The sequence below is a fragment of the Bos indicus x Bos taurus genome, chromosome 2, assembly GCF_003369695.1.
Source record: "Bos indicus x Bos taurus breed Angus x Brahman F1 hybrid chromosome 2, Bos_hybrid_MaternalHap_v2.0, whole genome shotgun sequence".
NCBI lineage: Eukaryota > Metazoa > Chordata > Mammalia > Artiodactyla > Bovidae > Bos > Bos indicus x Bos taurus.
The window spans coordinates 71,297,891-71,314,396 of NC_040077.1; the positions used below are offsets into that span (position 1 = coordinate 71,297,891).

The window sequence follows — 16,506 nt, forward strand, 5'->3', positions numbered from 1 at the left end:
AGCAAATCCAGTTGATTGGCTAGTTGTCCTCTCCATGTGGATCACCTGACTCTCCTAGCATCAAACTGATTTGGTTGACCAGTTGATTGGAGCGCTATAGACAAGCTTACCTGAAAGTCTCCTAGGGTCCTCTCTAGTTGTGGTACATGGCTTCTCATTGCAGTGGCTTCTCTCGTTGCAGAGCACAGGCTGTAGGCTGTCAGGCTTCAGTAGTCATAGTGCATGGGCTTAGTTGCCCTGAAGTATGTGTGATCTTAGTTCCTGGACCAGGGATTGAACCCATGTCCCCTACATTGGAAGGTGGATTCTTAACCACTGGATCACCAGGGAAGTCCCAAAGAGAGCTTTCAATGGAAGGCCTAAATTTGTTTCGTTTCGTTTTCAAGTTTTTCTCACAAAATGTTGAATCCCAGACTTTTGACTACTGGAGAAAGTCATCAAAAGGCTGAAAAACAAAATTTAGGAAAGCAGTATTGACCTTACTAGAGCTTAGCTTGAAAACTGTAATACTCTACTTTTCTCCCTTGGATTTTGTGCAAATATGATTTGGAAAATTGCCCTTGGTTTGCATGGAACTAAGGATTGGAGCAACACTAACGGACAGTCAGTTTAGGAATGTGTGTATCAGGGGCCATGGTAAAAGGTGGAGTACTTTTTTTTATTTAGGGCTTTCTAGTTTTTGTATGGCACCCCACTGCAGTACTCTTGCCTGGAAAATCCCATGGATGGAGGAGCCTGGTAGGCTGCAGTCCATGGGGTCGCTAAGAGTCGGACATAACTGAGCGACTTCACTTTCACTTTTCACTTTCACGCAATGGAGAAGGAAATGGCAACCCACTCCAGTATTCTTGCCTGGAGAATCCCAGGGACGGGGGAGCCTGGTGGGCTGCCGTCTATGGGGTCACACAGAGTCGGACACGACTGAAGCGACTTAGCAGCAGCAGTTTTTGTATAAATTCTTGGAATGATACATTAAATGTAATAGATACATTATATGGCTTATATGAAACTACCAACCTAGTATCATGAACTAAACGGTAAGAAACTTTAAAATATTGTTATGAAAACTATTCATGGATTAGCTCCCAGCTCTAGTATTTAAGAATACAGCATAAGGAGTTTCAGTGTCTACTCCTGAAGAAGCGAAGGTAAATATTGGGGATGGCATGGTTTCTAGAGTGTGATTTTTTTTTTTTCGTCATGCCATGTGTCTTATGAGAGCACAGAGTCGTAAGCACTAGACCACCAGAGAATTCCCTAGAATGTGATTATTTAATGCTTGTCAAAATATTTAGAGTAGCTAGCAACCAGGGACCTGCCCTGACTAAAGATTAGCAGCCCTGAATTTCGTTCCTTACCCCACATTATCTGTACCTCTAGTGAGTTGTAGATGCTATTTTCTATACAATGTATTATTTCTATTACTGTTTTCATGTTTAAGTGAAGTTATCCTTTACTTTTTAAAAGGTCTTTTGAACTGTGTGATTCCACTCAGAGCAGGTACTCAGACTCATCATGTTTAGAGACAGAGAGCAGAAGGGTGGGTACCAGAGGCTAGGGGATGGGATTACAGTTTAATGGGGACAGAGTCCCAATTTTGCAAGTGATAGAAGTTCTGGAGAAAGACAGTGGTGATGGTTGTACAACAGTGTGAATGTCCCCAGTTCCACTCAACTGTGCCCTTGCTGCTGCTGCTTAATCTCCTCAGCCATGTCCAGCTCTGTGCGACCCCATGGACTGTAGCCCGGCATGCTCCTCTGTCCATGAAATTTTCCAGGCAAGAGTACTGGAGTGGGTTGCCATGCTGTCCTTGGGAACTTCCCAACCCAGGGATCAAACCTGAGTCTTCTACATTGCAGGCAGATTCTTGGAAGCCCAAACTGTACCCTTCAGTTCAGTTCAGTCGCTCAGTCGCGTCGGACTCTTTGTGACCCCATGAATCGCAGCACGCCAGGCCTCCCTGTCCATCACAAACTCCCGGAGTTCACTCAGACTCACGTCCATCGAGTCAGTGATGCCATCCAGCCATTTCATGCTCTGTCGTCCCCTTCTCCTCCTGCCCCCAATCCCTCCCGGCATCAGAGTCTTTTCCAATGAGTCAACTCTTTGCATGAGGTGGCCAAAGTACTGGAGTTTCAGCTTTAGCATCATTCCTTCCAAAGAACACCCAGGGCTGATCTCCTTCACAATGGACTGGTTGGATCTCCTTGCAGTCCAAGGGACTCTCAAGAGTCTTCTCCAACACCACAGTTCAAAAGCATCAATTCTTCGGCGCTCAGCCTTCTCCACAGTCCAACTCTCACATCCATACATGACCACAGAAAAAACCATAGCCTTGACTAGACGGACCTTTGTTGGCAAAGTAATGTCTCTGCTTTTGAATATGCTATCTAGGTTGGTCATAACTTTTCTTCCAAGGAGTAAGCATCTTTTAATTTCATGATGCAGTCACCATCTGCAGTGATTTTGGAGCCCAAAAAAGTAAAGTCTGACACTGTTTCCACTGTTTCCCCATCTATTTCCCATGAAGTGATGGGACCGGATGCCATGATCTTTGTTTTCTGAATGTTGAGCTTTAAGCCCACTTTTTCACTCTCCACTTTCACTTTCATCAAGAGGCTTTTTAGTTCCTCTTCACTTTCTGCCAAAGGGTGGGAATGGGTAAATTTTATGGTATATACATTTTCTAAAAAAGGTATTTAGAAATATGAATTGGGTACATATTGTCTCTGTGAATGACAGGTAACATGTCACTAGGTCACCTCTAACTTCTTTGAAATTCAGTTCCCTTCCCCACCCTACCGCCAGAGAAATATCTTAACTTCCTTAACCAAGTATGCAAGGGGACCTCATTTAATAATACTTCTGGTTGTTCCCTAGTGTTTTCACAATTCCATCTTTTCCTAAACTACTGGGATGTGTGTAAAATTTTACCAGTGGGGAGAACTAAGTAGGGTTGGGGAAGAAATTGAATTAAGGGCAAGAAGGGAACTTGACAGTCACACCAGCAAGAGAAAAAACATCAAACCTCCCTGACTCCTTGCCTCCTTCTTGGTCTTTGCCTCTAACATTGGTCTGTGTGTGTGTGTGCTTAGTCACTTCAGTCATGTCCAACTCTTTGCAACCCCATGGACTGTAATCCACCAGCCTCCTCTGTCCATGGGATTCTCCAGGCAAGAATACTGGAGTGGGTTGCCATTCCCTCCTCCAGGGGATCTTCCCCACCCAGGGTTTGAACCCATGTCTCTTATGTCTCCTGCCTTGGCAAGTGGATCCTTTACCACCAGCACCACCTGGGAAGCCCAATATTGGTCTAAGCTGAGTCTAAAGTAAGGATGGTGTGTAATTCTGTAAAGGCAAAAAAAAAATTAGATGCCTGTTAAGTGACCATTTCTTTATGTAAATTTGTGTTTGTCCTTATTTGACTATGTCATTAAAAATCCTGGGTCCACTGTGCTTCTGGTTTGAGGCCCCAGTCCCAGTTAACTGTGTCTTTGAAAGTGAGATAAGCAGCATATGGAAGTTCACAGGAACATAAATTATCTGAGATTGCAAGGGCATACTTTGAAATCGGAAACATAATTTACTCTGCATTCTTCATATCTTTTCAAATTGTGGCACATTCATCTGGGGATCTGGCTTATCGAGAAACTAATCATTTTGTCTGATTTCTTTCTATTTTTGTTGGTCATCTTCTGAATACAGCAGTTTACACCTCAGGCTTGAAGGAAACTAACTGGCCAGTCCCCAGACACCCCCACCCCTTTCTCTCTACACGCATGCCAGGACTTGAGGGGAGGTTGGTAATATTTGAGAAAAAGTCCTGGGACTTTAGAAGCCTTTCTTGATGATGGACTAATTGAAGAACTTGCCTTTCAAAAAGCTCAGCAAATAAAGCCCAAAGGGATCAGTTTTGAAGAGAAAATCAATGGGGAAGAAGCTGTAGGTGTGAACAGTGAGATGTCTTAGTTTTTTGTGGTTGTTAGAGACCGAGGAGAGGGACATAGCATGACAGTTAAGAGCTCGGGGTCCTGGGGTCCTGGCTTTCACTCCCACCTTAGTCAGTCGTGATCCCATGGACTGCAGCATGCCAGGCTTCTCTGTCCACCACCAACTCCAGGAGCTTGCTGAAACTCATGTCCACTGCGTCAGTGATGCCATCCAACCATCTCATCCTCTGTCGTCACCTTCTCCTCCTACCTTCAATCTTTCCCAGCATCAGGGTCTTTCCCAATGAGTTAGTTCTTCACATCAGGTGGCCAAAGTATTGGAGTTTCAGCTTCAGCATCAGTCCTTCCAATGAATATTCAGGACTGATTTCCTTTAGGATGGACTGGTTGGATCTCCTTGCAGTCCAAGGGACACTCAAGAGTCTTCTCCAACACCACAGTTCAAAAGCATCAATTCTTTGGTGCTCAGCTTTCTTTATAGTCCAACTCTCACATTCATACATAGCTACTGGAAAAACATAGCTTTGACTAGACAGACCTTTGTTGGCAAAGCGATGTCTCTGCTTTTGAATATTCTGTCTAGGTTGATCATAGCTTTTCTTCCAAGGAGCAAGTGTCTTTTCATTTCATGGCTGCAGTCACCATCTACAGTGATTTTGGAGCCCAAGAAAATAAAGACTGTCACTGTTTCTATTGTTTCCCCATTTATTTGCCATGAAGTGATGGGACTGGATTCCATGATCTTAGTTTTCTGAATGTTGAGTTTTAATCCGATTTTTTCACTCTCCTCATTCACTTTCATCAAGAGGCTCTTTAGTTCTTCTTCATTTTCTGCCACTGGTGGTGTTATCTGCATATCTGAGGTTATTACTATTTCTTCCAGCAATGTACTCTGCATGTAAGTTAAATAAGCAGGGTGACAATATACAGCCTTGAGGTACTCCTTTCCCAATTTGGAACCAGTCTGTTGTTCCATGTCCCATTCTAACTGATGCTTCTTGACCTACATACAGATTTCTCAGGAGGCAGGTAAGGTGGTCTGGTATTCTGATCTCTTTAAGAATTGTCCACAGTTTGTTGTGATCCACACAGCCAAAGGCTTTGGCATAGTAAATAAAGCAGAAGTAGATGTTTTTTGGAACTCTTTTGCTTTTTCGATTATCCAACAGATGTTGGCAATTTGATCTCTGTTTCCTCTGTCTTTTCTAAATCTAGCTTGAACATCTGGAAGTTCATGGTTCACATACTGTTGAAGCCTGGCTTAGAGAATTTTGAGCATTACTTTACTAGTGTGTGAGATGAGTGCAATTGTGTGGTAGTTTGAAGATTCTTTAGCATTGCCTTTCTTTGGGACTGGAATGAAAACTGACCTTTTCCAGTCCTGTGGCCACTGCTGAATTTTCCAAATTTGCTGGTATATTGTGTGCAGCACTTTAACAGCATCATCTTTTAGGATTTGAAATAGCTCAGCTGAAATTCCATCACCTCCACCAGCTTTGTTCACCATGATGCTTTCTAAGGCCCACTTGACTTGTCATTCCAGGATGTCTGGCTCTAGGTGAGTGATCACACCATCACGGTTATCTGTGTCATGAAGATCTTTTTTGTACAGTTCTTCCGTGTATTCTTGCCACCTCTTCTTAATATCTTCTGGTACTGTTAGGTCCATACTGTTTATGTCCTTTATTATGCCCATCTTTGCATGAAATGTTCCCTTGATATCTCTAATTTTCTTGAAGAGATCTCTTGTCTTTCCCATTCTATTGTTTTCCTCTGTTTCTTTGCATTGATCACTGAGGAAGGCTTTCTTATGTCTCCTTGCTATTCTTTGGAACTCTGCATTCAAATGGGTATATCTTTCCTTTTCTCAGCTATTTGTAAGTCCTCCTCAGACAACCATTTTGCATTTTTGCATTTCTTTTTCTTGGGGATGGTCTTGATCACTGCCTCCTATACAATGTTACAAACCTCCGTCCATATTTCTTCAGGCACTGTATCTATCAGATCTAATCCCTTGAATCTATTTCTCACTTCCACTGTATAATCGTAAGGGATTTGATTTAGGTCATATCTGAATGGTCTAGTGGTTTTCCCTACTTTCTTCAATTTAAGTCTGAATTAGGCAATAAGGAGTTCATGATCTTAGCCCTAGTCAGTTCCCAGTCTTCTTTTTGCTGACTGCTTAGAGCTTCTCCATCTTTGGTTGCAAAGAATATAATGAATCTGATTTCATTGTTGGCCATCTGATGATGTCCATTTGCAGAGTCTTCTCTTGTGTTGTTGGAAGAGGGTGTTTGCTATGACCAGTGCGTTCTCTTGGCAAAACTCTATTAGCCTTTGCTCTGCTTCATTCTGTACTCCAAGGCCAAACTTGCCTGTTACTCCAGGTATCTCTTGACTTCCTACTTTTGCAATCCAGTCCCCTATAATGAAAAGGACATCTTTTTTGGATGTTAATTCTATAAGGTCTTGTAGGTCTTCATAGAACCGTTCAACTTCCACTTCTTCAGCATTAGTGGTTGGGGCTGCTGCTGCTGCTAAGTCGCTTCAGTCGTGTCCGACTCTGTGTGACTCCATAGACGGCAGCCTACCAGGCTCCCCCATCCCTGGGATTCTCCAGGCAAGAATACTGGAGTGGGTTGCCATTTCCTTCTCCAGTGCATGAAAGTGAAAAGTGAAAGTGAAGTCGCTCAGTCGTGTCCGACTCTTAGCAACCTCATGGACTGCAGCCTACCAGGCTCCTCCATCCATGGGATTTTCCAGGCAAGAGTACTGGAGTGGGGTGCCATTGCCTTCTCCAGTGGTTGGGGCATAGACTTGGATTACTGTGATATTGACTGGTTTGCCTTGGAAATAAACAGAGATCATTCTGTTGTTTTTGAGATTGTACCCAAGTACTGCATTTCGGACTCTTTGGTTGACTATGAAGGCCACTCCATTTCTTCTAAGGGAGTCTTGCCCACGGTAGTAGATATAATGGTCATCTGAGTTAAATTCATCCATTCCAGTCCATTTTAGTTCACTGATTCCTAAAATGTCAGTGTTCATTCTTGCCATCTCCTATTTGCCCACTTCCAATTTGCCTTGATTCTTGGACCTAACATTCCAGGTTCCTATGCAATATTGTTCTTTACAGCATTGGACTTTTCTTCCATCACCAGTCACATCCACAACTGGGCATTGTTTTTGCTTTGGCTCTATCTCTTCATTTTTTCTGGAGTTGTTTCTCCACTCTTCTCCAGTAGCATATTGGGCACCTACCGACCTGGGGAGTTCATCTTTCAGTGTCATATCTTTTTGCCTTTTCATACTGTTCACAGGGTTCTCAAGGCAAGAGTGCTGAAATGGTTTGCCATTCCCTTCTCCAGTGGACCACATTTTGTCAGAACTCTCCACCATGACCCATCTGTCTTGGGTGGCCCTACACTGCAAGGAGATCCAACCAGTCCATCCTAAAGGAGATCAGTCCTGGGTGTTCATTGGAAGGACTGATGTTAAAGCTGAAACTCCAATACTTTGGGCCACCTGTTGCGAAGAGCTGACTCATTTAAAAAGACCCTGATGCTGGGAAAGATTGAGGGCAGGAGGAGAAGGGGATGACAGAGGATAAGATGGTTGGATGGCATCACCGACTCGATGGACGTGGATTTGGGTGGACTCCAGGAGTTGGTGATGGACAGGGAGACCTAGTGCTGTGGTTCACGGGGTGGCAAAGAGTCGGACACAACAGAGCGACTGAACTGAACTGAACTGACGTGGCATGGCTTATAGTTTCCTTGAGTTAGACAAGGCTGTGGTCCATGTGATCAGTTTTCTGTGATTGTGATTTTCATTCTGTCTGCCCTCTGAGGTGTAAGGATAAGAGGCTTACGGAAGCTTCCTGACGGGAGAGACTGACTGTGGGGGAAACTGGTTCTTGGTTCTGATGGGTGGAGCCATGCTCAGTAAATTTTAATCCAATTTTCTGTTGATGGGCGGGACTATGTTCCCTCCCTGTTGTTTGACTTGAGATCAAACTATGGCAGAAGTAATGAAGATAATGGCAACCTCCTTGAAAAGGTCCTGTGCACTGCTGCACTCGGTGCCTCTGACCCTGCAGCAGGCCACTGCCGAGGCATGCCTCTGCCGGAGACTTCTGGACACTCAACAGGCAAGTCTGGGTCAGTCTTTTGTGGGTCTGACTGCTCCTTTCTTCTGGGTCCTGGTGCACACAAGGTTTTGTTTCAGCCCTCCAAGAGTCTGTTTCCCTAGTCCTGGATAAGTTCTGGTGGCTCCATGGTGGCATTAATAGTGACCTCCTCTAAGAGGGCTTATGCCACACTCAGGTCTGCTGTACCCAGAGCCCCTGCACCTGTGACAGGCCACTGCTGACCTGTCCTCCACAGGGGACACTCAAACACTCAAAGGCAGGTCTGGCTCAGTCTCTTTGGGGTCTCCTGGTGTGCACCAGGTTTTGTTTGAGCCCTCCAAGTGTCTCTGGCAGGTATGAGGTTTGATTCTAAATGCAATTTTGCCCCTCCTACTGTCTTGCTGGGGCTTCTCCTTTGCCCTTGGACATGGGGTATCTTTTTTTGGTGTGATCCAACATCCTCCTGTCAATGGTTGTTCAGCAGCGAGTTGTAATTTTGGAGTTCTCAGAGGAGAAGATGAGTGCATGTCCTTCTACTCTGCCACCTTGTGACCCTCACCATTCCAACCTCATCTCTTATTAACCGTATGTCCTTGGACAGCCCCACACTGGTCAGTTTGTTTATCTATGAAATGGGCAGAATAATAGTGCTTACCTTCTCGGTTGGCTGAGGCACAAGCACATGGCTGGGACATGTGAAGAGCTACTACTGAAAAGAGAAAACGACTTTAAAATGTCCAAGTTAAGATTCCCACCAGAAATGGGGTAAAGGCAGTCATTCACTAAGGGAGAAATGAGGTGAGGAAGAGAGAATGCTGTCTGGGTCTGGTTTTTCCTTACTGCTGTGTAACAAACCACCCTAGAAGCAGTGGCTTAAAGTAACAGCAGTCATTTATTTTGCTCCTGGATCTACGTTTTGAAGGCTCCTTGATGGAGAAAGTTGCCCTGCTTTGTGCAGAGTCAGCTGAGGCTGCTTAGCCAAGCCAAGGAATCCACTTCCCAGATTGGTCCACTCGCACGCTGCTGTTTCCTGGGCTGAGCTGGGTGCAGGGCTGGTAGCCTCGGTTCTCTCCACATGGGTCTCTCCAAAGGCTGCTTGTGCTTCCTGCCAACCTGGCAACAAGGTAAGCACCCAGGAGGATCGAGGGATGCCAGTCTCCTGGGTATGGCCTTAGGAAAGCAGTGCAGCATCGTTATTTCTGCTGCTCTCCAGGAGCTGAGTGGCCAGAGAGCCCAGATCCCAGGGAAGGAGACTGGGGATCCACCTCTCAGTAGACAAAAAATGGGTTTGTTTTCATATTTATGTATTTATTTTTGCCTGCTTCGGCTCTTGGTTGAGATACTCAGGCTCTCAGTTGCAGCACAGAGTCTTCTCTCTAGTTATGGTGCAGGGACCCCAGAGTGCATGGGCTCTGTAGGTGAGGCCCACAGGCTCAGTTGTAGCACATGGGCTTAGCTGCCCCCCAGCATGTGGGATCTGAGTTCCCTGACCAGGGATCAAACCCATGTCTACTGCATTGTAAGGCAGATTCTTAACCACTGGACCGCCAGGGAAGTCCCAATATAGATGAGCTCACTCAGATTCGATTTTCTCATGAGTCTTCTGTACATTTGAAAAGGAGTGGGTCTCATGCGAATACATCATTGCTGTCCATAGCTTTGGATCTCTAAGCGATTCCTATATCAGTGAGTAATTGACAAGGCAAAAGTCCTGCTAAATTGACGTGTTTACATAGTCTACATTATGGTTTAAATTTTATGTATGTCTCTGTGAAGAGGCTTCCCTTTATCTTGATGGTTACAAGTAACATGTAATAGCTGATGATTAATTTACTGTGGCCTCTGAATCGAGCATCTTGTAATAAGTTAGCATCTGTCATGCTGTTTACTGTTACTGACTCATGCTTGGGTCTGCTTGCCCATGTGCAGCAAAGCCATCCTAGTGACAGCAGGTCGTGGTGAAGGAAAGTGCAGTGTTAATTACAGGCACCCAAGAAGGAGTCTAGACACCTAGTGCTTAAAAGGCCTGAACTCCTTGAAAGGTTTCAGGGAAAAGTTTTTAAAGACAGAGTGAGGAAAGAGGGTAGTGGGGTGTGTGGTCAGCTCATGGACATTCTTCTAATTGGATTATGGTGAGGTTATCAGGAGTCAGCATCATCAACCTTCTGGTTCCAACCGGTCTGGAGTCTACATGCTTGTGGGTAGCATACCAGTAACTTCTCCCACCTGGTGGGAATCTCAGTATCTACAAGACAGCTCAAAGGATGTGGCCCAGAATATTATCTATAGCCCTTGAGGAGGAACTGAAGATCCTTGACTTTGTCTAATGGCTAAAGTGTTATAATTTTGTCTTGCCTGATGGTTTTCCTTTCTTTCTCCATTTTCTCATTCTCTGATTAACTCTTTTGAACTCAGGAAAGGTCTAGGAGGCCACAGTTTTTCCACAGTGAAGAGGCAGGTAGAGGACATGGGGGGCAGGGCAGGGAGTCTGTTCCAGGAAGGCCCCATACAGTCCCTCTCAGTGACATTATCAGTCAACCTTCACTCTCCAAAAAGGAGTCCAGTACTATTTATGTCAAGATGGCTCACTCAGTCCACTCTCTAAACATGGAGGTTTTTTAATTAGAGAGGAAATTTGCTTTTATGTTATCCCCAATAAGTTCACAAGATTATACATTCTCTCAAGAAATCGTTGATTACTCCTAACTAACACAATGTTAGATTTTAGGGTAAATGATGAAAATAACATCAGAGTAAAGTAGAAACAAATGTTATATAATTTACTGGAAATTAATGCTGTGTCTGGCCCTCTTCTAGCATTTATTTAGAAAAGGGACAAGAAAGAAATTTGCGTTTATATTATTTTATAATATTTACTTTCTGTGAGGGAAATTGGTACTCTTTTCTTCTAATAGGCACAGAGTTTGTACATGGTCATAAGACTGGTATTTAAAAAGTTTGAGTTGGATTTTATTAAAAATAAGTCATAAGTCTTTTCAAGTGCTTAATATATTTTTATACATAGCCTTAATGTAATTGATTAAATGTTTAAATAATAAAGTAGCAGGGATAAAAGTTGTCTTTACTTGAAGAGTATTAACTTCTATCTGCTTTAATTTTTTTAATATTATTTATTTATTTTTATTTTGGTTGTGCTGGGCCCTCGCCACTGCATGCAGGGCCCCTGCTAATTGCAGAGAGCAGGGATGGGTGGTAGGGATGGGGAGGGCAGTCTCTTTTGTGGTATATGAGCTCTTGGACACGAGGGCCTCAGCACCCACAGCATACAGACCCAGCTGCCCCATGGCATATGGAATCCTCCTGGACCAGGGATCAAACCTATGTCTCCTGCAGTGGCAGGAGAACTCCCAACCACTGGTCCACCAGGAAGGTTCTGCTTTAATATTTTAATTGGCTACTTTCTATAAATCATAGAAGAACTCTAATTCAGGCTCCTATCTGCATCTGAGGATTAATAGGCATAGAATATGTATATTTATTCATGTTTCTTCACTGCCAGTCACTTTTTATTGTATTTTAGCAATGGAATTTAGTTGAGAATTTTTAAGGCCCCCAGAATCTAATGGGATTCTGTTTCTTCACATATGGAAAACTTCTAAATAACCTAAGCTTCCTATCTGCCAGAATTTCTCTTGACCCAAATTAATGTAGATCGCCCTTGATTTATGATGAAGGAAACCAGTCACATAATTTGATATTTGTAGTGTGAACTGCAACGATGAAAACCAAGTTCAGTTTTTCCACTGCCTATGTATTCCTGGCACTGCTGTGTCTCCTGAATCAAGCCACTTGGAATTTTGGGCCCTTAAGGAATTGTTTGTTTTTCCGACTGATTAATGTATCAGGAACTTGGCTTCATGTAATCATCATTAAACAAATACTCTGACACCTTTTCTATGGGAATTATCAGAGCTTTGAAGTTAGCTACAGATTGGGTAAATATAAAAAGCACTACCAGTTTTTGTTTGTGTTTTAGTTCAGGAAAATGTAAACATTCAACTTTTAGCAGAGGATCCCTGAGCAGCTGCTGGGGTAGCTCTGAGCAGACCCCTGGGGATACTGACTGGAGGCCCATACAGCCCAGGTGGCTTGTGAGTCACGGACCTAATCTTCAGGGACCAGGTTCAGGCAGTGTCATTCATCATCTTGAGAGACATGTAATTTATAATGTTAGTTTTATCTACCCAGTGCTATAAAATACCTGAAGCTCAGTGGGGCCTAAGTGTCTGTTAGGTTGAATTGCCTCGAAAAATGTAATGACTTTTAGGTACCCTGTATTTCAGAATTAGAAAGCATCTCATACAGTTAAGATGGATGAACTGATACTTCTAATAGAGCCTGATTTAGGACAGAATTTATGAGTTGGTTAAAAAAATAAAAAAGCTATGAAGTATTCATCTCATTGTTGGCTGAAGTGATTACTCTGTATAATGACCCTTATCTTGAATATATCAATGGATGTAATTAAAAACATTAATATCTAAAAGTTACAAGTTAATAAGAGAATAGAATAATCCAGTAGAAAAATGGGCAAAGAATACACACAGGCAATTCAAAGAAGAGGAAATGCAATGGGTAAAATGAGTAGTAGGGTCAACCTCAAAGAAATGAAAATAAAGTGACATACTATTTCACCCTCATCAAGTTGGAAGAAGTTACAATGTCTGAGAATCCTGTGTTGGTAATCAGATGCTGCTTATGGGAGGATAAATTGGTTCAAGTGCTTCAGAGGGTACGTAGGCCATACCTAGCAAAGCTGATAATTTCACTTTACCGCTAACCAGTAATTCCATTTCTCTAGTCACAGCTAGAGCAGCTCTGGTCCACATGCATAAGGAGTCCCCCAAAGGACTGTCATCACCACCCTGAAGTAGTGAAAAGGCACAGACAACCTATACACCTTTCAGCACGAGAGCAGAGAGAGAAAGATGATGTCGACAAACAACAAACTACTTATCGCTGGTTAAAACAAATGAACAGAACTTCACATGTCATCATGGATCAATCTCAAAGCATAACGCTGGGCAAAACTAACACATTTTAGAACAGTATAATGGAAAACAAGTGATAAATAGGATACATTTTATGGGTACATACGTATGTGGTGATATTTCTAAAATCCATGGGAATGATGGTGAATACACCCCTGGGGAGGCAAGAAGGAGCAGAGGACCAGGGAGAGGTAGGCAGGGAGCTTCAACTGTTCTGCATGTTTTATATCTGTTAAAATAAGACATTGGTTTACCCAAAGCAGAAGATTTTATAGAGCTTGGTAGTGGATAAAGGGATCTTTCATTATTTTCAGTATTTTCTTTATATTTGGAGTATTTCCAAATAATGAATTTAAGGCCAAGTAAAAATACTCCTGGCATCATTTTTCAAACCGTATTTGAAATCTACTATATCCCCAAAGACGCTTACTCCTTGGAAGAAAAGTTATGACCAACCTAGATAGCATATTCAAAAGCAGAGACATTACTTTGCCAACAAAGGTTTGTCTAGTCAAGGCTATGGTTTTTCCTGTGGTCATGTATGGATGTGAGAGTTGGACTGTGGAGAAGGCTGAGCACCGAAGAATTGATGCTTTTGAACTGTGGTGTTGGAGAAGACTCTTGAGAGTCCCTTGGACTGCAAGGAGATCCAACCAGTCCATTGTGAAGGAGATCAGCCCTGGGTGTTCTTTGGAAGGAATGATGCTAAAGCTGAAACTCCAGTACTTTGGCCACCTCATGCAAAGAGTTGACTCATTGGAAAAGACTCTGATGCTGGGAGGGATTGGGGGCAGGAGGAGAAGGGGACGACAGAGGATGAGATGGCTGGATGGCATCACTGACTCGATGGACGTGAGTCTGAGTGAACTCTGGGAGTTTGTGATGGACAGGGAGGCCTGGCGTGCTGTGATTCATGGGGTCACAAAGAGTCGGACACAACTGAGCGACTGATCTGATATCCCCAAAACTACTACTGCAAAAGGGTCATTTCACTTTGCCATCAGGATAGGCTTAGGGCTCTCTGAGACATGCCCCTGCCACAGCACCCAGAATGTGCTGTAGGCTAGCTATCACCCAGGAATGAGTGTGTGAGGGTTGACTCTCCTCGTGGTTGTGGCTGTTTATTACATAACTTGAGTATTCTTTGATACCAAAAGAGCTAGTTACAAAGAAATAATATTTTACAGTTTTCTTCTTCTTTTTTTGCAGCAAAAGCTACGTGATTCCTTTGTGGTGCAGTTGCCCTGTGGATTTTGAGTTTCATGTCACTGTGGTTCATCCTCATCAGGCCTTTACTGTGGAGCCAACATCAGGTAAGGAGAATTAATTCTCAAGTTGCCAATTTCCTGACGGTTCTCGGATTGAAGATGACTTGGAAAGTAGGTCCCAAGTTATGAAAGAGAATAAGCCACATTTGAATGTGTTATTTTCAAATGTGTAACAGTAACAGACTTTACATATCTGATAATGTAAATCAGAACAGGAAACTTGGGAGTAAACACAGTTTGGGATAATCTATATCATGCAGATAATTTATACTTTATATTCAGGTCAGTTGCACCCCAGAGTCAAAACTTGAAATCAGGAGTTAATCCATTCTAATTCTAGTTTTAACTCCTGGTACTTACATGGTTTCATAGTCACCTTTAATACAGGTTCAAATAAAATGGGAATATTATATCTATTCAAGCCTTCAGAATCTTAGTGAAGGGTCTAAGGAATTTGTCTCACATGTGGCACGGACCATCTGTCTTTGCATGCCCCAAAGGATGTAGATCCCAAAGATACTCAGGACCTCTGAGAATGAAATCTCCACCTGAACTGACTTCTGCTTCCCAGTTTCTCTCTTGATGTTTAGGTTTGGGATTTAAATATCCACCCATTGTGGCCTGCTGTGAATCCTAAAATAGTTTTGTTTTTGTTTTGTTTTTTTTTTCAGATTTATTGAGGTATAATGACATGTATATGATATGGATATAATTTTATACATAAAATTATAAGCTTTTTAAGTATATAATGTGATGATTTGACGTGTGTACACATCATGAAAGGATTCTGTCATTGAGTTAATGAATATCCATCACCTCACAGACCTGCCTTTTTTATTGGTGAAACATTTAAGTTCTATTCTCTCAGCAAATTTCAAGTATAGTCACCTTGTTTTATGTTAAAGCCTCAGACCTCATTCATTCTATAATTGAAAGTTTGTACCCTTTTACCAAATTCTCCTTACCACCACCTCCCCACCCCCAGCCCCTGGTAACATTTTTCAACTCTCTATTTCTCTGAATTAGACTTTTTTTCTTCTGAATGTGTGTGTAAATGATACCTTACAGTATCTGTCTTTGGCTTATTTTACTTGCCGTAATGCCACCCAAATTCATACATGTTGTCACAAATGGCAGGTTTACCTTCTTCTTTAACACTGAATAATATTGCATTATATATATATATATATGTATGTATGTATATGCCACATCTTCTTTATCCTTTCATCTGTCAATGGACACAGAGTATTTTCATTCCCCTGGATATTGTGAATAATGCTGCAGTGAATGTGGGAGTACATCTACCTCTTCAAAATAATGATTTCATTCCCTTTGCATATATACCCAGATGTGAGATTGCTGGATCATATGGTAATTCCTTAGGTTTCGAGGAAACCTCCGTACTGTTTTCCATAGTGACTGCACCAGTTTGCATTTCCAGCACTGCACAAGTGTTCCCTTTTTCCTACCTTCTTGCCAGGATTTGTTATTTCTTTGATAATAGCCATTCTAACAGGTGTGAAACAATAATCTCACTTTATTTGCATTTTCCTGATGATTAGTGATGTTGAACATGTACCTGTTGGACATTTGTTTATCTTCTTTGGAAAAGTGTCTGTTTGGGTCCTTTGCTCATTTGAAAAAGTTGGGTTATCTTGGTGTTTTGTTATTGAGTTATATGATATCCTTGTGTATCTTGGGTATTCATGCCCTATTGGATATGTGGTTTACAATATTCCCTTCCCTTCCATAGGTTGTCTTTTCATTTTGTTGATGTCTTCTTTGGTTGTGCAGAAGCTTTTGAACTTGGTGTAGTTTCATGTGTTTTTGCTTTTGTAGCCTTTGCTTTTGATATCAAATTCCCAAAATCATTGTCAAGACCAATGTCAAGGAGCTTTTTTCTTTTTTTCTCCTGGGAATTATATTGTCAGTTCTTACATTCAAGTCTTTAATCCATTTTGAAATCATTTTTTAACCTTTAAATTTTTTATTGAAGTATAGTTGATTTACAGTGTTGTGTTACTTTTAGGTATACAGCAAAGTGATTCAGTTATATATATACAAAATATAGTCACTTTTTAGATTATTTTCCCTGAAAGATTGTTATTCCAAGATATTGAGTAAAGTTCCCTGTGCTATACAGTAGG

At 42.2% G+C, this 16,506-nt stretch overlaps 1 protein-coding gene across 4 annotated transcripts in view; it reads left to right on the plus strand.

The window, feature by feature from the left end:
* Positions 1-16,506, plus strand: part of CFAP221 (cilia and flagella associated protein 221) — a 133,843-nt gene that overhangs the window by 35,460 nt on the left and 81,877 nt on the right. For all 4 annotated transcript variants that reach the window (XM_027562442.1, XM_027562432.1, XM_027562421.1 and 1 more), the window contains one exon: positions 14,301-14,404. In XM_027562442.1, the coding sequence (XP_027418243.1) occupies positions 14,301-14,404 (104 nt within the window). The remainder of the gene's footprint in view (positions 1-14,300; positions 14,405-16,506) is intronic.